At 41.9% G+C, this 22,383-nt stretch overlaps 1 protein-coding gene across 1 annotated transcript in view; it reads left to right on the top strand.

Annotated features, from left to right (window-relative positions):
* Positions 1-22,383, top strand: part of COL28A1 (collagen type XXVIII alpha 1 chain) — a 157,927-nt gene that overhangs the window by 94,993 nt on the left and 40,551 nt on the right. The window contains exons 26-27 of the mRNA XM_057304177.1: positions 1,399-1,467; positions 5,626-5,694. Coding sequence (XP_057160160.1) covers positions 1,399-1,467; positions 5,626-5,694 — 138 coding nt within the window. The remainder of the gene's footprint in view (positions 1-1,398; positions 1,468-5,625; positions 5,695-22,383) is intronic.

Below are 22,383 nucleotides of genomic sequence, written 5' to 3'. Positions count from 1 at the left end.
TCTCTTTCTCTAAAATAAATAAATAAGTCTTTAAATAACCCAAAAGCCCAGCTGGGGTGAGGAGTTAATACTTCCCAAGTGCCTACTCAGCTAGATAGACAAAATGGCACAAGAGAGGGAGCCACTGTATCTGGGGTGGGGTTCACAGTACCCAGGCAAAGAAGACAATTATTTTTCATAAAACATTGAATGGTTCTGGGTAAACCATTGTGTTTACGTATTGTGTATTACGCGGTGGTGGTCACAATACAATAGATTGTGTGTCTCTATCACAGTGTCTAGACATTTGATAGACATTGTGATAGAGACACTCACATTCTTTGTCCTATTCACTGTCATCCCCAGGAAATGTAAGTATGATTTTGTATATATCTGATGAATGTACTGTGGTTCAGAGATATTAGGTGAGTTAGTCACTGCTAGAACGTAGGGTTGTCGTGAGTACTAAATTACACCCAATAGCCTATATGGACATGCGCAGCATAGTTCTGGGTACAGAGAAGGTGGCTAATGAAGAGATTTTCGTTTCTCTGCTTCTTCCTGTCATCCACATCTCACATAGATCTAACCACAGGGCCTGAGCTAACCTAATCAGGCCCTACCGCTTTTCTGGGCTACTTGCCTGTCCTAAAAGGCTTTGGGGAATCTGGAAAGCGTGTATAGAGCTTATCCTGTAGCAGCGACTACTTTTAGGGCAGAAGTATCACAAAGTTCATCCTCAACCCCAAATAGCATAATTTTTGTTGCATGAAATAGTAAGAGCAGCTGGTTCAGGATGGGGTTGGAGCTTTCAATGGTTTCTTTTTATTCTTGTCTCTTCTTTCTCCCTGCACTCACAATGGTGGCACTTTCCCAAATTCCAGCAAAGGGCCTGAAAAAAGTACCTTTTAAGGTTGTCAGAAGTGACTTGATTGCTTTGAAATGGACCCGTATCAGTTGGCTGGGAGATTACTTAAATGGCAATAAGAAATGAAAACAAAGGGCGATAACACTCCCTTTGTCAAGTACAGGAAAGTGATCCGGGAGGAAAGGGCTCAATATCTTAATCAAATTCCAGGGTTTGGGTTTTAAAATACATTTTATGTATGAAAGTTTGTATAAAATTTTTAATATGAAATATGACATTTAATATAAACTATACAACATAAAGGCTTTTGTTGTTGTTGTTGTTTGTTTTAAATCACTAACTTGTCAGGGGCCTGGGTGGCTCAGTCGTTTAAACGTCTGCCTTAGGCTCAGATCATGATCCCAGGGTCCTGGTATCCAGCCCCACTCGGGCTTACTGCTCAACATGGAGTCTGTTTTTCCCTTACTCTCGCTCTCTCTCAAATAAATAAATAAAATCTTTAAAAAAAAATCACTAATTTGTCATTCATTGTGTTCATTGTGTCTTTTCAGGGAGAGCCTGGTGTCAGAGGCCCCCCAGGCCCTGCTGGGCCTCGGGGCATAGGAACCCAAGGGCCCAAGGTGAGTCTGAAGTCTGTGCTGTGTGAAGATCAGGTACCATCCGTGCTAACCAAGTGAGCATTAACTTCATAGCAAAGGTTTATTTTAGTGTTGACTTATTTTTTCTTGAGAGCTGATGAAAAGTCATATTTTCTCATATTATGTAGCTTTCAGTAAAATAGATCATTTAAGTGCATAAAGCCATTTATAGAATTAGAAAGTGTCTGTTAAGAAAGCAGTTGCAAAATGCTCAAAATATTTCCAGGTTTCTTAGGGGCCGTGCCATCATTAAGGAGCACGTTTTTACTCTGGTCAGAGGCACCTCAGCGGGCCTTTTAACAGAATGCACGCTAAACTATCTCTTGTGTTAGGTGTGCATAGTCCACTCCGTCAGGGCCTCAGGGCAAGGGTCTAAATATATTGTCCCCATGGAAGGTGAGAGAAAGTTCCTTGGGCTTCCTTTGCTCTTATTTCTATTTCTCTCTTCTGTCATCTCCAATCTGGTGATTATTCATCCTTTCCTTCTTATAATCCAGTGTTTTTCAGTGAAGGAGATCTTAGCCTCCCTGGTTTGCCCCCGGGGGACGTTTGGCGATGTCTGGAATCATTTTTGGGTGTCACAACAGGGGGAGGAGGGCCACCAGCATCTAGTGGGAAGGGGCCGGGGCTGCTAACATTCTGAGGTGCGCAGGACAGCCGCCATCATGAAGAGCTCTCCAGCTCAAGGCGGGAGTAGTGCAGAGCTTCAGAAGCCCTGTTTTCACTGCTGGTTCATATGCTCAACAAATAATTCTTGGATTTGTTCAAAAACTAAAATAAAGAAGTATCAGGCATGTTCAGAGGGAAAACGGGTGTCAATGAGCCACTCGTTACAAATTCAAATTTCAGATACGTATGCTCATGACCAAAATGCACAGAAGTGAATTAGAGCCCCGTTATCAGAGAGGACAGGAAAAGGCCCTCCCTATGAGTCAAAGATCTTACTGAGGATCCCCGAGTCACCAAGATTCTTAGTTTATCTTTTTTGGTCCATCGACTTCATTTTGGCAGTGGGTGCTTTCTTAACTGTCTGGGTCACTTTACATGGATGAAGATACTCCCAAGATGTTAGTAGTTATCACTGGGTGGTGGAAAGAAGGGTCTGTTTTTTCTTCATTGTGGTCATCTTTATTTCTGTTTAAAAATTTTTTTTTCAATGAGCAGGTGTTCCTCTTACCATTAGAAAAAAAGTAAAGCTTTTTTTTCTGTAGTGGAAAGAAAAAAGGCTGACTTACGCAGTAACTTTCTCAAAGCCTGTTCCACCAAATGTTAATTAGGGAACTTTTGGAATAAACAAAGTTACATGAATCTATTGTGGGACTTCTTAGAGGCTTAAATATATATTTCTATGGGCATACCTTAGAGACATTGCAGGTTCAGGTCCAGACTACCACAATAAAGTAAATACCACAAGAGAGAGTCCAATGAATTTTTTGGTTTCTCAGTGCATATAAAATTATGTTACCATTATATTCTAGTCTATTAAAGGTGCAATAGAATTATGTCTAAAAAAAGCCAATAAATAGGGGTGCCTGGGTGCCTTAGTTAAGCATCTGCCTTCGGCTCAGGTCATGATCTTGGGATCGAGCCCTGTGTTGGGCTCCCTGCTCAGTGGAGAGCCTGCTTCTCCCTCTCCCTCTGCCTGCCGTTCTGCCTACTTGTGCTCTCTCTGTCAAATAAATAAATAAACAAATCTTTAAAAAAAAAAACCAACAAAACAACAAAAACAAAAAACCCCCTAATGAGTATACCTTACTTAAAATCACCTTCTGGTTAAAAATGCCAACCATCATCCGACTTGTCAGCAAGCTGTCATCTTTTTGCCATTGGGGGGTCTTGCCTCCATGTGGATGGCTGCTGACTGACGAAGGTGGTGACTGTTGGGGGTTGGGGTGGCTGTGGCAGTTTCTGAACATAAGACCACAGTGAAGTTTGCCACCTTGGTTGACTTTTCCTTTCACAAATGATTTCTTTGCGGCATCCGTTAGATAGCATTTTACCCAGAATGGAACTTCTTTCAAAATTGGGGTTGTTCCTCTCAAATCCTGCCACTGCTTTATCAACTAAGTTTATGTAATATTCTAAATTCTTTGTTGTCATTTCAATAATTCTTCACATTTCTTATGAAATATATTTCTTAAGTAAGACTTGAAAATCGGAATTACTCTTTGATCCATGGGCTACAAATGGATGCTGTGTTAGCAGGCATGACATTAATCTCGTCGTCCTTCTCCACCAAGAGCTCTTGGGTGACCATGTGCATTGTTGATATTTTGAAAATAATCTTTTTTTCTGAGCAGTAAGTCTCAACAGTAGGTTTAAAATATTCAGTAAACCATGTTGTAAACAGATGTGCTATCATCTGGGCTTTGCTGTTCTCTTTATAGAACATAAGCCAAGTAGATTTGGCATAATTCTTAAGGGCCCCCGGATTTATGAACTGGTAAATGAGCACTGCCTTCAACTTAAAGTCACCAGCTGCATTCGGCCCTAACAAGATGGTCAGCCTGTCCTTTGCAGCTTTGAAGCCAGCCATTGACTTCTTTCTAGCTATGAAAGTCCTAGATGGCGTCTTCTTCCAATATGAAGCTGTTTCATCTACGCTGACAGTCTGTTGTTCAGGGCAGCCCCCTTCGTTTACTCTCTGACCTAGATCTTCTGGACACCTTTATCAGCACCTGCTGTTCACCTTGTACTTTTACGTCACGGAGAAGATTTCTTTCCTCATGAGCCACACTCTGCTAGCTTCAAACCTGCTTCTGAAGCTTCCTCACCTCTCCCAGCCTTCATAAAATTGAAGAGAGTAAGGGCCTTGCTCTGGATTAGGCTTTGGCTTAAGGGAAAGTTACGGCTGGTTTGATCTACTGAGACCACTAAAACGTTCTTCATATCAGCAGTAAGGCTGTTCTGCTTTCTTATCCTTCGTGAGTTCGCCGGAGTAGCACTTTTCATTTCCTTCAAGAACTTTTCCTTTGCTTTCACAACTTGGTTAACTGTTCAGTGCAAGAGGCCTAGCTTTTGGCCTATCTTGGCTTTTGACATGGCTTCCTCACTAAGCTTAATCACTTCTAGCTTTTTATTTAAAGTGAGAAATGTGTGACTCTTCCTTTCACTCGAACACTTAGAGGACATTGTAGGGTTATTAGTTAGTCTTATTTCACTGTTGTTGTGTCTCAAGGAATAGGGAGGTCTGAGAGGAGGGAGACAGGGAATGCCCCAGTTGGTGGAAGAATCAGAACACGATGTTTGTAGATTAAGTTTGTTATCTGAAAGGGGTGCGGTTAATGGTGCCCTGAAACAATTACGATAGTAACATCAAAGATCACTGATCAGAGGTCATCATTAGAAAAATAATCATGAAAAAGCCTGAAATATTGTGAGAATTACCAGAATGTTACACAGAGACAGGGAGTGAGCAAATGCTGTTGGAAAAATGGCATGGATATACTTGCTTAACACGGCGTGGCCACAAACCTTCGATCTGAGAAAAAGCAGTATCTGGGAAGCCTAAGTGACGCACAAGGAAACCAGGTAGGCCTGTAGGCACTAGGGATCTCCAAGGAGAGGCATGCCCATGTGTAGAACATTTTCCAATCTCATTTGACCACAGAAGTCTGTCCTCAAGAAGCATGGAGTTCACTCATGCTGTAGAAAACACATACCGGAAATGAGGTACTTTCTGCTTCATTTACCTATTTTCTTAAAAACTCAAGACTGATCCACTAAACCTTTCACTGCAACCCCCGTGAATAGCACTCCATATAGAAATGGAGAAACACAGTAGAGGCCACACAGAATTGTGTGGGAGTGGTCTTCACACCCTTGGTGTTCTAGGCGTTGGTGGGGGGCAGCTAGAAGAGCCCAAGCAGACAGGGCCACCAGGCCAACCTTTCCTCTTAGGCCAAGCAGCTCTGCTTTGCCTTTTCACTTATATTTGGATTATGCATAAGATTTTTCAAGGGCTCTGTGGCTGAATATTTGGGGAAAACCCTGCTTTATGTAAGGTATGATACAGCTTCATGGGGCACATAGATTAGGTCCTGATCGGACCTAAGTAAGAAGGAAGCCAAGAGCAGTAATACATCGTTTCGTCCTAAATCTTCTCATACTTCTCTTCAAATTCTCTCCGTCTTCCGACAGGGAGATATTGGGCAGAAAGGCTTGCCTGGCCCTCCTGGAGCCCCTGGCTACGGATTACAAGGAATTAAAGTAAGTGGATGTGATCGCTTGAGTCACCGCTCATTCACCAGAATGATGAGAGAGGGGGTTGTGGATAATATCAAACGTGACTATTATGAAATGAATTTAATATAAGCTTAGCAGTTAAAATTACCTCCAATACTTAGAGACACAATCCAGAAGTGTAAGACTGCTCTAAGTACGTTAGTTTCATGAACACTAGACATTACATAAATTGCTTGGTGAGACATTTAATGGTGACAGTGGGTTTGTTGTTCTTGCTGGCCTCTGAGCCGAGTGGAGAACGTACGCCCAGCGGTGTGTTCTCTCCCTGTCTCTGTCTCCGTGTCTGCCTTCCTTCACTGTATCTTCCATTCTGAGCCCAGGGCGTCCTAGTCTTAGCTCACAGTGGAACCGCCTGGGGAGCTTTACGAACAATACTGATGACCTGCCCCGGAAGAACGAGATCTGGGTCTCCACTGGTAATGCTTCAGTACTGTGGGTTTCAAAGCCCCCCAGGTGATTCTTCGGAGCATGCAGGGTAAGAAGCTGGCTCTAGGCCCTGAGTCTGTGTTAGCAGAATTCACAGCTACCTGTATTCCACGCTCTCTGTCCCAACAGCAATAAACCTATCCAGCAAGGCGGGACCGCCAGGGTGGCCCAGGTCTCCGTAGACAAAATTTGGCCTCTAAAGTTTGCTATGCAATTTCAAACAATTTCCTCTTCTACAAATCTCCTATGTTGATTTATTTTTAATTTTTTTGTTTTACTGGCTCATTCTCGTTCTGTTTTCTCCCAAATAAGCTTCTATTGTTTTTTACCATGCGTAAGCTTCAAAACTGATAATTCATCCCCTAAATAATTGATATGGACTCTTAAAAAGTGGAAACATTCAAAATAAATTTTTTCAAATAGAATTTCTTAGTAAGCAGGAGACAGTAGGAGCTTGAGATAATAATTGTGAAAATCCTATGTTGAAAACAAACCGTGAGCTTCGTCAAGAGCAAAGCTCACCGAATCTGTGGTAAATCTTTCCCTCTACCACACAGCGTCTGTGGCTTCCACGGCCAGTCTCCCGCACAACAGTGGCTCGTCTGTGGGGCTAAGGGTCCAAGGGTAGGCCCGGCAGTTAGCATGTTGCTGCGGTACCAGCACTGGGAAATGCAGCCAAAAACTGCTTCCTTATAAACAGCGTCGCTCTCATGCTGACTCTTAACATTCTTCAGTTAAAAGACGGTGATGCTCGGGAGAAGCCTTTGCAGGAGTCTGTGTACACATGAACCCACGTCCGACCCCACGGCTTTCACCGGCAAGCGCTCCACTCACAGGTGTCGGTAGTTTCTTATCGCAACTGCCTTAAATCCAGAGCCAGTGTTCCCCCTTTTTATTATCGGGGGAGAACTTCCTTATTCCCCAGGAGCACTGTGGGTTGCACTTAATCCTCACCAATCTGACTCCGGTGCCCTGCCTTCCTCACCGCTTGTCCTTTTTTTATGCTTCCCCCGGGTATGCTATGTTCAAAGTCCGCCTCGGGGGAGACTGGTGTGTAGCCTACCACGACAGGGAAAGAACCGAAATGAAAATGGTCACGTAGGCAGTGCTAGCAGAAATGAGATCAGCTTTTCTCCCACTGACGGCGGTGGCCCGATCCTACTTGACAGGGAGCCCTGACCAAGGCTATCTCCTAAAACCTCCCTAGACATACTGGATCGCCTGGCATCCTGTTGGCAGAGGGCAACCCTAATTTACTCAGGACTGCCACCTCATTTTCTTGACCCTGGGTTGTACCATCCCTGCAGAAGGGAGGGAACTGAAAAATCTAGTTGGTGGTGTTCCTCCGAGTCATTTTAAGGTTACATGATGAATGAAATATCATTTATTATGTTCAATTGTTGTCCTATTTCCCACCTCTTTCTAAAACCCATATGAATTAGTGAAACACTTCTGATGGTATGTCTCTTGGTAAGTCTTTGATGGAAGCCCTTGTTCCTTTTAACCTTTAACATTGGGGTCTGATCTGTGTCCTCTCATGCTCTCCCAACCATGGGGGTAATAAGGGCTTGGGCTACCATCACAGAAGTGATTTGTTCCAGCACCTGCCTAATTTTGTTGCTAGAATATTGTGTCTTCAGGCAGTCACTCATCAACCAACCAGCCAACCAACCAACCACCAACACTGGTTGAGCACCTCTATGTCAGGCAAATAACTTAAGTGCAATATAAAATGGTGAGTGAAGAGACATGAATTTAGTCATGGTGTTTATAGGCTATAAAATAATCATACTCTGAGCTCCAGAGAGTATGGAGGGGAGGCATATGGAATAAACTGGGCTTATAGTAGGCCACAGTAATGAGTTTAGTCTTAATCCCAAGAGCAACTGAAAGTCAGGGAATGATGACATGATGAGACAGGTATTAGGAGAGACTCACTCTGTCTACCATCTGTTGAATGGATATGCATGGCTCCAAGGAAAGTGGGTGCTGCCCTTCCCACGCCCCCATGTGTTCTCCTGATTCTCCATGCGGAAGAGTGTGATCTTCCGGCAACCCTCTCTTCCTGCCTCTCCTGAAACTCTGGGACCATACATGGGAAACCTGAAAACATGATGGGCCCACTCCCCTGGGCACCCGGCAGCCTCCTGCAGTTCCTCTGCAGTCCCCACTGTGACTCAGCAGGCTCTGCACTGCAGACAAGCTCTGGCTCCTTCAGGGACTCCGGTGCTTTCTCTCAACTACGGATGTCTGTTGACTGAATGGATGAATGAGACTATGGCTCCTTGGCCTTGATCTTTGGGTTCATGCCATAGGCCAGGAGGTTATTGATGCCACCATCTTGTCCCACTGTGAACACTGACCATTCCCCTAAATACGGACTATAGATATGCCAGTAATCCTCCAAGGGAAGTCAGGAGGGAGAAGAAATGGGATGGGGTCTCCAGGGATTCCTTGCTCTGTCAACTAGCCCTTCTAGGGGCCAGGAGGCCAGTTCCCCTCTCTCCGTCTCTGTTGAAGTCAGTTCCAGTGTCCTGACCAGCTCTGACATTCCCATGGTACTTTCGTCAGCGGATCGAGAGGTATTTATAAAAATAAGGTTCCTGGTGGCCCTCCTTGACTTCAGGAGTTTCTGAGGTAGATTTGTGGATTGGGCTCTACTATAACTCCCTGTGCATAAACCCTTTATTCATTAAAAAATGTGCTTCCATGCCACTGGCTTCCAGTCTACATTTAGGCCTGAACATGACTGATCCAACCCTGGCTGAAGGAACTGTCCCTGTCTTCAGGCTGGGCTAGCGGATGGGCTAGCGGATGGGCCAGCGGATATTTAGGCTGAGCCAGAGTGAAAAATAGCCTCAGTGACATGCTGGGGGAATCTGGTGAACGTTACCTGGCAGAAATCCCAGTATCTCCAAAGTAGATAAATAGTGGTGATTAGAGTGGTCACATGGTCTTAGAGCCAAAGGATTAACCTCTAAGACAACTGGAGGGAAACTCAACCCAAATGACCTCTCCCCTCTATATTCTGATCTCAAGGTGTGATGGAAGAAAAATGAGCTTCTGAGCCACACAGACCTTGGCCTGAAATTTGCTAGTTGGATAAAGCCTTAAACCTCAGCTTCTTCATCTTTAAAATGGAGATAAGACAGCTTATTTTACAAGGCACTGTGAAGATAAAATTATACAAAGTGCCCAGTACACAGTACTGAGTACTCAGCCAGAGCTGGGGCTATGGAGTCAACAGATTTGAATCACGGCTTCCTGAGTTACTATAACCTGGCCTCAGTTTTCATATCTGAGTAATGGGGATAATAATAGTACTGTTACCTAAAGTTGCCACGAGGAATAAATGAAATTAAATGAGACTGTACGTGTAGCACGTTTAACACGGGGCTCGGCACATGGTTACATATGCAGTAAATGTTTGTAGTTATTCACGTTATTGTTCCTTCCACTAGTCCCTCTTGTATTTTCCAGGACGAAGGCCCAGAATTCTGGCATTCGAATGATTTAATGCTCTAAAACATAAAATACTGGTTGCATGTGGTAGTATAGGCCTGGCTCCAGTGCCAAATAAACCCCAGAAGGAATAATGGCTTAAACACAATAGAGGCTTTTGCTCACTTAACAGGCCAATGTAGGTCTTTTTGGTGGGCAATTTTCTTTCATTTAGCATTTCAGAGAATTTCATCCTCCATTTATGCTTCCTCCTTGTGCTGGGCCTCTTCACCACTTACACCCAGCAGACAGGCAGGGAGAGTGTGAAAGAGGCACACCTGCTTCTCCAAAGTCTTGGTCGGGCATTGACAACATGTCACCTCTGCCCCATTTTACTGGCTGGGACTAGCATCATGGAAAGGCAGTCCAGCTGGGTGTCTAGGAAAAACCAGAGGTTTGGGGAAGAGCTGGCATGAACGCCACACATAATTTAACCTGTTTCTAGGAAGGATGGCAAATTTAAAGTCATTTGTTGTTCTGAAGTATATTGGTGCTTCCAGAAGTGAAGAGAAGACAAGAGTGGTCTCCATGGCAACTTCCAGAATGCCTCATTGCTATCCTGATACGGTGGGGCAGTGTTACTCGGGATTACAAAGACTGGGTTCAGCTTCACCATTCCTTCTCTCCTAACTTCAAAGGAAAACCTTAGAGCCCTGATATCTTCTTCCTTATTTCACGAGCATCAGGAGCACCAGAGCGTGATCTAGAAATTTGTCTGGAGTAGACAGGATGAGTACCAGCCACAGAGCTGGGGGAGGCTTGGGGTTTTGCAGGACCAGGAAAGGAACAGGAAAAGCTCATTTCTGTCTGCGACACAGCCAGGGGAGAGGACAAGGGCCACCTGGAACCTGGTAGCAGAGCCGTGGTTTCCAAGTCGGGAGAGATGGCCTCAGAGGAGGAGGCAGAGCGGGCACGAAGAGCTGATGTGAGGACTAAAGAGGAGCCAGCAGTTAGGCTCATGTGAGGAATAAAGGAAGGGTCTGTGTCTTAGGTGATTCCCCGGGGTGCCAATAGCATCTGAGACGAGCGTGGGTGGGGTGGTGGGTGAGTTAGCCCCGCTTGCAGGGCCCAGCATGGGGACCGCCACAAAGAAAATGGCTCCTCCAAAGCTCTCTGATTAGAAATTTGGGGAATTTCTTGCTACAATGCTTAGGGTTAATGTCATTTCTTAGGTACATTTTTGTTTGTTTTAGCTGCATCACAGTAACTGTGGTTCTGTAAACTCCCAGTGCCATTTTAACTGCATCAAGTGCTTTCCCCACCTTCTGAGATCCCTTGGCCAGAAAGGCTAAAGCTTGAAAGAATGTGAGCCTGCCGTGGTGGAAGTCTCACAAAGAACCTGGCAGGCTTCTGTTTGGCTCCTGCCTATACCCGATCGCTTTGAAAGTGTTTCCAGAATCCATTTAACTAGATTTTTGGTTAGAGTGGACCTATGACTGCATGGAAAATTGCCCCCACTTAAAGGCCAAATAGAAATGATTTGTTGAAATGAAATTGACTTAAGGGGGGGAAAAGAGACCTAATAAAAGTCAGGGGTAGATTCAATATACACCAAGTTGCAAATACCTGCAGAAAGGTCAAGAAGTATTGATGTCGACTCTTCCAAACGCATATGTGTATGATGGTGTTAGTACTACTAAAAGAGAAATACAGGGGCACCTGGGGGGCTCAGTCAGTTAAGCATCTGCCTTCGGCTCAAATCATGATCCCAGGGTCCTGGGATGCAGTCCTGCATTGGGCTCCTTGCTCAGCGGGGAACCTGCTTCTCCCTCTGCCTGCCGCTCCCCCTGCTTGTGCTCTCTCTCTTTCCCTGACAAATAGAGTCCTTAAAAATATATTTTTTAAAAAAACCTTTCAACTTCACTTTAAAAAATAAAAGAGCAATATACACACATACATATTTTAATATGATGACTTTCTCATGTTTAAAGTTTTCTTTCTCCTTCATGACCACAAACAACAGCATCAAAACCAAAAAACAAACCAGACTTGGTAATACTGCAATCACTACATTCAACCGGAACACAGCTTAAAGCTTAAATTGAAACAATAAGGAATATAGTTAACAGCATAACATAGATTGTGTGTGTGCTCATGCCAGAAACCATGCTTGAATTAGCTCCTAATACTTTTCCCGCACTGTCATTTTCAAATTCTCACAATGACTTCTCTACATAGAAAGGAGACATCAGAACCACATGAGACATACCTTGAAACAGTTCGGCGTTTTGGGATTACACCTGCCAGATTACCTCTGGGGGGGAGGGCTGTGGCTCAAGATGGATCCAGATCATCAAAATCCACGAACCTAGTTTTCAGACATTGAAGGTATCTTTTTATACTTGTATTATACCTTTCTACCTTTTATTATTTTTTAAACCAAATTAAAAACAATTGTATGGGCTACCAGCCCAAACCCAACGCAATGAGCCCACAGTATTCGCTACGTAGGTGGTATGGGTGAGGGAAAGCTCACATTCATTCACCTGGCTAGCTCCGACACCATTTGCATTTCTCCTTTACTGATTCATGCTTTCATTTTCCTCCTGGGCCAAGTGGTTTTCATTCCTTTAAGCCAGTTAGGGAAAAAGATGTATTTTTTTTTGTTATTTCTGAATATGAATCTGAGGATATAGTAGGGTATTTTCCTTTCTCAACTTCATTATTAAAATTTCCTATGTAAATAGCCTATATCCCAAAGCAGAGCTGGAATGGAGATTTTAGGATCTCCATTTAGTGGGCCTGAATCATCATTACCAGCTTATCTTTATTCTCTGTTTACCATGAAGAAAGCCCTGTGCAATGGCTAGTGATGATCTCAGAAGTCCTCTTAACTTCCACCATTCTCCTTATACTGCCATGAACCGCAAAGGAAAAAATAATTTTCAAGTCACTTTTTCCAAAGTAAATGATGTATAGCCTGCCCCAAGCTTTACTAGCGTTTTTCCAATTCCAAAGAAAAATCTAAAGACTAAACACATGGTAATAAAGATAAGACAATGTCCAACGCCATGCTCTGATGCTGAATATTAAAAAAAAAAAGATTTATCACCAAATATTTCAAAATTATGTGAAAGATTTCATTTGAGCAGTTATATGCTAAAAGTACTGATGTTATAATATTACATCATTTATAATTATGGCAAGCATACTGCCATTTTAAATCGTTCCAACTCTTTCCTTCTTCCCTTCGTATCTTCCTTCCCCATTCCTCTCTCCCTTCCTACCCATCCATTCATATCTATTTAACCTATAAAGATGTAAATATTATATATTTATTCCATTTCATTCTTGTAACAGATACTTCCATATAAAACCAAGCCGAATGAAGGACATGGATAAATTAACACTTGGCTGCTACCTTCTTTCTAGCACATGAATTTCACTGTTGAAAATTTATAAAAGGTATTTCACCTTTTTCCACCCATCAATGCTTGGTTAGAAGTAAATTGCTAGTATATATTTTTCTCCTTCTTTCAGCAAAGAGGTGACTTTATTCTTCAGGGCTTTGAGCTCAGGGAGAGAGCTAGGGCCATATTACATTCTTTATATTCTGTGTGTTTGGGATGCTTGGGTGGCTCAGTCAGTTAAGTGCCTGCCTTTGGCTCAGGTCATGATCTCAGGGTCCTGGGATTGAGCCCTGCATCGGGCTCTTTGCTCAGCAGGGAGCCTGCTTCTCCTTCTGCCTGCTGCTCCTCCTGCTTGTGCTCTCTGACAAATAAATAAATAAAATCTTTATTAAATAAAAGATTATATTCCGTGTATTATGTGCAGAGATGTTAAGTAACATAGCCGAGGTCAGTCACCCCTATTCCTCATGTGCCTCCCTGAGATAATTGTGTGATGTGTAGTAATCAAGTCTGGGTAGGTGTCAGAAAGAGGAAAACGATCGGTTTGAGACTTTCAGGAGTAAATGGCATTCAAACTTTGTATTTGCATCTTGAAGTTAAAAGTTGGCCCTTCGAGATGGGAAATATATATAGTGAGGTCTTTTTTCCTGATAATCTAGGTTTTTCAAAAGAGAAGGGTATTAAAAAGCACTTCTTTTCCCCGGAGTGCAGTTCTGTCGGAAGCCAGGGATTGGATTTAAACCAGTGGCCAGGCCAGTATTAGGAATTCCGACTACTGGGAATCACATCAGGCTCCGGGCTGGCAAGGGGGGCTGCGGGGTGAGGCTGTACTAACCACTCTGCCCCACACACACTCAGAGGCTGATCAAGCCCCTTCTGGGTGGGTTGGCTGAAGGACATACTCCTCTGTACTGCAAACCTCTGTGACAAGTCAGAGAGGGCCAACTGGTATGAAATCGAAACCGTCTTTACGCTTTTACAAACTCTGAAGGACTTACAGTTACTGCCTTTTGTTATCAGCACCTTTGCTTATTTGGTTGCAGGTAGGACTATCTCGTTTTAAATACGAGACATGACAGGAAATGAGGGGATTACCTGTTCAAGACCAGAGAAGTTCTAACAAAGCCAAGAGTACAGAGTTTGTGGGTATACAGTTGTGGCTCAAACTGAGAGGCAAATAAAGATCGCCCCAGAACAATCTTTCTTTCATCCTATGACCAATTCTTCAATCAGCAATTCTTCAAAACCGCTTCTCACATCATAAGGGTGGGAATCTATGTTCCTTTTTAAAAATCTTTACTTCCCCTTTTTAAGATTTACTCATTTTTAATAATTGTGGTTATTACTTGTTTGAATCTACTCATTTTTAGCCCTTTTAAAAAATATTTACTTTTAAAAATATTCACATTTACTTTAGGAAATACCCACGTTAACTTCCTGGTTCCTGGGGCACCTGGGTGGCACAGTCGTTAAGCGTCTGCCTTCGGCTCAGGGCATGATCCCAGAGTCCTGGGATCGAGCCCCACGTCAGGCTCCTCCGCTGGGAGCCTGCTTCTTCCTCTCCCACTCCCCCTGCCTGTGTTCCCTCTCTCACTGGCTGTCTGTCAAATAAATAAATAAAATCTTAAAAAAAAAAAAAACAACAACAAACTTTCTGGTTCCTACAATAATTTCAAACGCTCTAATTCCACCCACCTCTACCCTATCATTATTTCATCTCAGGCTGGAACAACTCTCCTTCTGCCCGATGTGGATTCTTCAGTCCTTTGGTTGAAGAGCTGCCAGAGCAACCTCTCCATTTTCCTTTGCCTGAAACTATGTTTATTTTTTTTTAAAGATTTATTTATTTATTTGAGAGAGAGAGTGTGTGGTGGGAGGGGCAGAGGGAGAGAGAGAACGTCAGGCAGACTCCACGCTGAGTGCAGAGCCCAATATGGGGCTCGATCCCACAACACAGAGATCATGACCTGAGCCGCTGTCAAGAGTCAGACGCTTAACCAACTGAGCCACCCAGGCACCGCCAAGCTCTATTTATTTCTCCTTAGTCTCTTCTTAAAAGACACTTTTCTGAGTATGGAATTCTAGGTACACAGCTCTTCCTCTCAGTGCAGGGAAGATTTTTCCGTCAATTGTTCCCCATTGTTGCTCTTGAGAAGTTACCTGTCATTCTAACTATTCCTTTGATGCTAATTTGTCCTTGTCTCTGCGACTTTTAATGCTTTCTCTTTTTATTTGGTGTTAAGCAGTTTCACTCTGATGTATGTAGGTGTAGATTCTTTTTTGTGTGTCTTGCATAAGACACATTTTTGTTAGAATTTTTAATTTTGTGGACTAGTATTTTTTTTTTTTTAATCATTTCTGGGAGACTCTCCTCATCCCATTCTCAATCATTCTGTAACATTGTCCCTTTTTATTGTTTTCATAACACTATCACCATCTGAAAATATTTGGTTTTTTGTTTGTTGTTTATTATCTGTCTTCTTTTGGTTAAAAAAAAATTTTTTTTTTGAGAGCAGGGACTTTGTTTCTTTCATCCATATCTAATTCCCCAGCACCTAGCAGAGTGTCTGGCATATAGTAGGCACTTAATAAATACTTGTTCAATGAATGAACAAAGTAATGAATAATTGAATGGGATGTATGAAGGTTATATGGTGGATGGTGGTAAAGTTCTACCTGTCATCATACTGTTGACACACAAAAGGATTCATTTACATATACTTTAATTCAATAAACAATTACTGAATTCCATTATTAAGAGAACTCTAAACTCGTGAAATGATAAATTCTTTTTTAAATCCTACTGTTTAATAATGAGAGCACCTTACTCGTACAGGTTGGTATACTTGATTGGCTTAACAGGTAGAAGTTTACTTGAAGTGCTGTATTTGGCATTCTTGAAAGCAGATCTTTGTGACCAAATTATCTGTCACTACAGTACGACAGGATCATGTGAATGCTATCAAAATAAAAGTACTTGTTTGATACAAACGAACCTGACGTATTATATCTGGTGGTTCTTTTGTATGCTCAGTGGGTTCTGCCCAGTGGTAGTCAGAGTATATATTCCATAAGTCTTGACTGATCTGATCTAGCTCCTACTTTAAAGACTCTCATTAATAGATGAGGAGGAGGGTATTTAATCCATCATTACCCTTCACCAGACCAATCTTGGTAATATCATTTACGTTTCCCATGGTCCTCTTAAGTTAATAATCAAGTTAGAAATAAATGAGAGACCCAGTGCTATCCAGCTGTTACATTTTCACAACTTTTTTACCAGGAAGTAATTTTTACCAGGAAGCTTTAGCCTTGAAAATGGACAGATTTTCCCATGAGTTCATATTTGTAGAGATGACATTTCAAGAATACTAGTACATTCATTATCAATTCCTATTCATCAGTGCAAAGAGAGTGAACTTTGTTATAAGACTGTTTATTGGCATATGCAATTATGCCTTTAAATAGTGGCTCTTAAATTTCAAAGGAGAAAACAGATTTTTAATTTATCAGGATACCAGCCTTCTGAAAATTCTCCAATTGGCTTCTGTTGGTTTTGAAAAGTGAAATCTGATGAGTCAATCGTTCCCATTGTGATTATTATGCCAATTTTAGAAAGAAATAAATCTTCCACAGACCTCAGTCTGTCCTTTCTTCTTAAATTACCTTGCTGTGGTAATTTTGTGAAGTCAACACATTTGCTGTGTTTTCCTGCTACATTTATACTTAAATAATGGTGCACACACACACTTTGATCGTGAGATGAGTAATACTAACATGTCCTTCAAATAAGATATGTTTTTGTTCTGCATCTAAGGAAAATAAGTTAACATGTAAGTTTCAAAATCAGGTGTCCTTTCTGCTCAAAATTAAGGATACTAACTCCAATATTTAGTCCTAGCTGGTTATATAAAATTTTATTTTGGCAGTTCATTCAATAAATATTTATTGAGCATATTTAAATATGCCAGACTCTGTTCTAGGTGCATGGGGTATATCATGAGCAAAAGAGACAAAGATTCTTGACTCATGGTGATTGCATTCTATTGGCAATAAACAATAAGTTATATAGTATGTTTGAAGATGAAACTGATATGGCAAAGAAAAGAGCAGGGTAAGGGGATGTGATGAAGTTTTAAGTGAGTTGAAATCATGAGAAGGATCTGAAGGAGGTGAGGGAGGGACTCTTGAGGATTTCTGAGGAGAGAACATCTCAGGCAGAGAGAAGAGCTTGTCTAAAGGCCCTGTGGTTTTGGAAAGGTGCTGGCGGGGGTTGGGGATGCCTGGGTGGCTCAGTCGTTAAGCGGAAAGGTGCCAGGCAAGTTTAAAACAAGAGTGAAGGGACCTGTGTAGCTGGAGGTGAGGTCAGGAAGGCAACGACAGGAGGGTTGGAGTGGGGCCATCTCATGACTAGCCAGGGAGGCCCTTGTAAAGATTTTGGCCCTTATTCAGAGTCTAGTGGGGAGTTGTTTCTGGGTTTTAAACAACACTGTGATTTGGTCTGACTTCTTTTGTCAAAGAATGACTGTGACTGGTGGGCTGAGAATAGACTGTCTCAGGACCAAGACTGAAACTAGGGAGGCTATTTAGGAATCCAGGCAATTACAAATGATATTTGAAAATCTAGGTTTTATAATCTAGTTCACATAAATTTAACTTCCTCAGAAAGGATTTATATCTAGTTGCCTGTATCTGAAAGTAGAAACGTGTGACAAGAAACATTCTGGCACGATGGATGCCAGACACATAAATCAGGTTGCATATCTACCAACTGAGTTTAAGCTACTGAACCATACTGAACTGCATATCTGGACTGTGTGCAAATATAAAGAATCCTAACCCTAGAGACATGCTTTCATTACACTTTTGTAGAAAACAAACGTGGGATTTTCCTCTTGCTTTTACCTTTCTCCCTTCCCTCTTTTTCTCTCTCCTCAGTCTATGATAACCATATGCTGAAAACATGGTAGGTGAAATTATGAGGTTTAGGACATGGATGTGACAGACGTACTACTTGTTGCCCGACTTCCCTGCCAAAGTCCAGTAAAAAAGGGCTCTGTCTTCTATTGGCCATTAGAAAATATTCCGGAATATACTTCTTAATAAAGATGTGGATGTGACTATATTATCCAAAATCTGTTCTATAATTTTGTTATTTTTAAAAAGATTTTATTTATTAGAGAGAGAGAGAGCAAGAGAGAGAGCATGCACAAGCAGAGGGGGCAGACAGAGAAGCAGACTCCCCGCAGGGATCCTGACTTGGGACTCTATCCCAGGATCTGGGATCATGACCTAAGCTGAAGGCAGATGCTTAGCCAACTGAGCCACCTAGACACCCCTGTTCTATAGTTTTAAAAACCTTTATTTATTTATATATCAAGAAAATAAATCTAAAGAGTTTTTAATGTATACCCAAAGAGATCGCTTCAAAAGTTAGCAAGACTCCGTATGATCTGGGCATCCAATCTTAAGTCTTCTCAACTCCTCGGCTCTGAAAATCTTTCAGTGCCTGTGTACCCTGGCCCCAGTGCTTCTGTGTATGTGCTCTCTCTTCTTGGAGAGATCCCTTTCACTCCCTACTTAAACAGGCTCATTCTTTTTTTTTTTTTTTAATGTTGAAGGTATACAGTATAATGACTTTACTTACATACATGATTACCACAATTACTATAGTTAAAATCCATTATCTCATATAGATACAAAAAATAAAATAAATGAAAACGACATAAAAGATTTTTCCCTGTGATAACTCTTAGGATTCACTCTCTTAACGCCTTTCAAGTATATCATAAAGCAGTATTAACTGTGACCATCCTGCTGTACATTATACCCCTAATACTTACTTCTCTTATAACTGGACATTTAGACCTTCTGACCATGTTTATTCAATCTCCCTACCTTCACTCCTTGCCTCTGGTAACCGCAAATCTGGCTTCTTTATCTATGAGGGTTTTTTTTTTTCTTTTGTCTTTTTTCCTCTATTTTTTTAAGGTTCCCTATAAAATTATGAAATACACTATTTTTCTCTTTCTGACTTATTTCACTTGGCAAAATGCCCTCAAAATCCATCACTGTTGTCACAAATGGCAGGATTTCCTTTTCTATGGCTGATTAATATTCCCATGTATATAACAACTTCTTTATTCATTTATCAATTGATGCGCATCAGGTTTTCCATGTCTTGGCTGTTAAAAATAATGCCTCTGTGGACATGGACGTGCAGATATCTCTTGGACATTTTGTTTTCTGTGGATATGTTCCTAGAAGTGGAATTTCTGGATCACGTAGTTTTATTTTTTAATTTTTTAAGGAAACTCCAAACTGCTTTTCACAGTGTCTGTACCAGTTTGCAATCCCACCAACAATGGATGAGGAGTCCCGTTTCTTCAGCTCCTCGCCAGGATTTGTTACCTCTTATCTTTCTGATGATAGCTATTCTAACTAATGTGAGGTGATATCCTACTGTGATTTTGATCTGCATTTCCCTGATGAGCACTGAGTAATGTACACAATTGTTGAATTACTATATTGTACACCTGAAACTAATAGAACACTATATATAAACTATACTGGAATTAAAATTAAGAACTGAATTTAAAAATTACCATTGACTAAACAATAATGAAAAAATAAATCTGAAAATACATTGATTTTCAGAGGAAAAGAAATGATCAACTACAGAACTGAAAATTGCAAACCATATATTTGATAAGTGGTTAGTATCATAAATATAGAAAGAATTTACGCAATTCAATAGCAAAGAAAACGCCAAAGAATGGAATTAAACAATAAACAAAAGTCCTGAATGGACATTTTCCCAAAGAACATATATGAACAGCTAGCAGGTAGATGAAAAGGTCCTTGACATTACTAGCCATCGGGGAAACAGGCTCACTCTTATTGCTATGTCAAGGCTCATATTACGTAGCACTTCTTCCAGAAGCCTTCCCTTACACACCAAAATGAGCTCATTCCTTCTGAGCCATAGAATACGTGTATTTATAATTTACCACTTCTCATTGCATGAGATAACGGCATTGCAACCAGCCTTGACAAGAAGAAGCAAAATGTCCTCAAGGTTAACTCTATTTACTTTGTTGATGAAATCATAAACTGAAAGTAAATGCTGGTAATGTCAGCCACAGTGGAAAACAAACAGCTCCCCACAGCAACCAGCTGTATTGATGGTAGATTCTAAAGTATGACTGAAAGGAACAGAGGACTCAAGGGCAACATGTCTCCCACTGGGAGAATCTCTTTACCACCCGTTTTTGCTTATTTTGTCAAAAACACTTTCTTTTGGGCCATGTCCTTTGTCCTTCTTCACTCTGCATTCCTAGCCCTTGACATTCCATTCTCCATGTTAAAAAGTAGGGTAGGAAGCACCAGGGGGGCTCAGTCCGTTAAGTGGCTGCCTCTTGATTTTGCCTCAGGTTGTGATCTCAGGTCCTGGGATTGAGCCACACTTTGGGCTCCATGTTCAGTGGGAAGTCTGCTTGAGGATTCTCTCCCTCTCCGCCTCCCCCTGCTCTCACACACTCTCTCTCTAAAGTAAATAAATTTTGTTTATTTTTAAAAGATTTTATGTGTTCATTTGAGAGAGAGAGCAAGAGCGCATGAGCACAAGCAGGAAGAGAGGCAGAGGGAGAGAGAAAGGGAGAAGCAGACCTCCCCTGCCCTGCTCAAGGAGCCTCACTTGGGGCTCGATCCCAGGCCCCTAGGACCATAACCTGAGCTGAATGCAGAAGCTTAACTGACTGAGCCACCCAGGCACCCCTAAAATAAATAAATAAATCTTAAAAAAGAAAAGTGGAATGAAGCTTAGGCACTGGGTAGGAGGAATTGGGGGTGCTTAAATAGGGATTTGGAATACAAATCCAGGCCTGGCATACTCAAGGAGCATCAGTGACAGGATGACCAGACTGCAGTGAGTCATGAATGAGATAAGAAGCCATTAGAGGCTATAGAGGGGCAACCTGATACAAATCATGTTTTAAAAGGATTGTTCCAGCAGCATGTGGCAAATAGACTGTGGGGGATACAAAGACAAAGAGTTGAGATAGGAAGATATTGCCAAAGTACAGGTGAGAGCTGGTGGTGGTTTAGCTGAGCGTGGTAATGGTAGAAATGGGAAGGGGTTGGTTGGATTCTTGGTTGGATGTAGGGTGTAAGATAAAGGAGACCAGGATGACTGAGATTTTTGACCTGAGCAACTGGAAGGATGGGGTTGCCATTTTCTGAGCTGGAAGAGACTACAGGAAAATGGGGATGGTGAAGTATAGAGGAAATCAACTCATATAATCTGAAATTTAAATTTGGACATGTGAAGCTAAATCTTCAGTGGGGCTGTTAAATAGGTATTTGGGGATAGAAATCTAGAGTTCAGACAAGAGACCAATGCAGGAGATATAAATTTGGTTTAACAATCTATAGGTAGTATTTAGTCTTGAGCATGGATGGGAACACATGGGGAGTGAATGCAGATAGAAAAGAGAGGAGATCCAAGGAGTGGGCATGGGCCCTCTAGCACTTGGTGGTTTGTATGATGAAGAGGACCCAGCAAAGGAGACTGAGAAGTAGTAGGCAGAGAATCAAGAGGAAGTGGTTCCTGGAAGCCAAGTGAAGAAGTATCTCAAGGAGGGCATGGTCGTCTAGTTTCAGTACTGCTGATTGTTTGAGAGGTGGAAAGTGGTCATTAGATTTGACAACATGGAAGTCACTGGTGACCTTGACAAGAGCCATGTATACACATACACACACACACACACACACACACACACACACACACACCCCACCCTCACAGAGTAAAACATGGAAAAAAATCTTAACAATTGATGAAATGGGGTAAAGGGAATATGGGATATCTTTGTATTATTATTGCAATTTTTCTGTAAGTTTGAAATTAAGATAAAAAGCATAAAAAAGGGACAATGGTGAGAAAGAAAATGAAGACAGAGCACATCGGCCAGACTTTTGAAAATGAGGCCCATAGAGATGGAGCAATAGAATATGTGTGATAAAAAATTTTAAAGAATTATTTATTTATTTGAAGGGAGGTGGGGGAGGACCAGAGGGAGAGGGAGAGAGAAACATAAGCAGACTCCGCTGACGTGGGGCTCAATCTTACGACCCTGAGATTGTGACCTGAGCTGAAACCAAGAGTTGGATGCTTACCGACTGTGCCACCCAGGCGCCCTAAGTTAGTTTTTCTTAAAGATGGGAGAGATTGTATGTATGTATGTATGTACGTACGTACATATGTATATTGTATGCCGATGGAAAAGATCTTGTGAACAGGGCAATATTTGTGATGCCAAAGAGAAAGCAGTTGCTAGAGGCATGCCTGTGATTTTTTTGAACTGGAAGGGGCTTCTAC

The sequence above is a fragment of the Ursus arctos genome, unplaced genomic scaffold (genome assembly GCF_023065955.2).
Source record: "Ursus arctos isolate Adak ecotype North America unplaced genomic scaffold, UrsArc2.0 scaffold_3, whole genome shotgun sequence".
NCBI lineage: Eukaryota > Metazoa > Chordata > Mammalia > Carnivora > Ursidae > Ursus > Ursus arctos.
The sequence above is the reverse complement of the archived record's forward strand: the minus strand, read 5'-3'. Positions and strand labels throughout refer to the sequence as shown.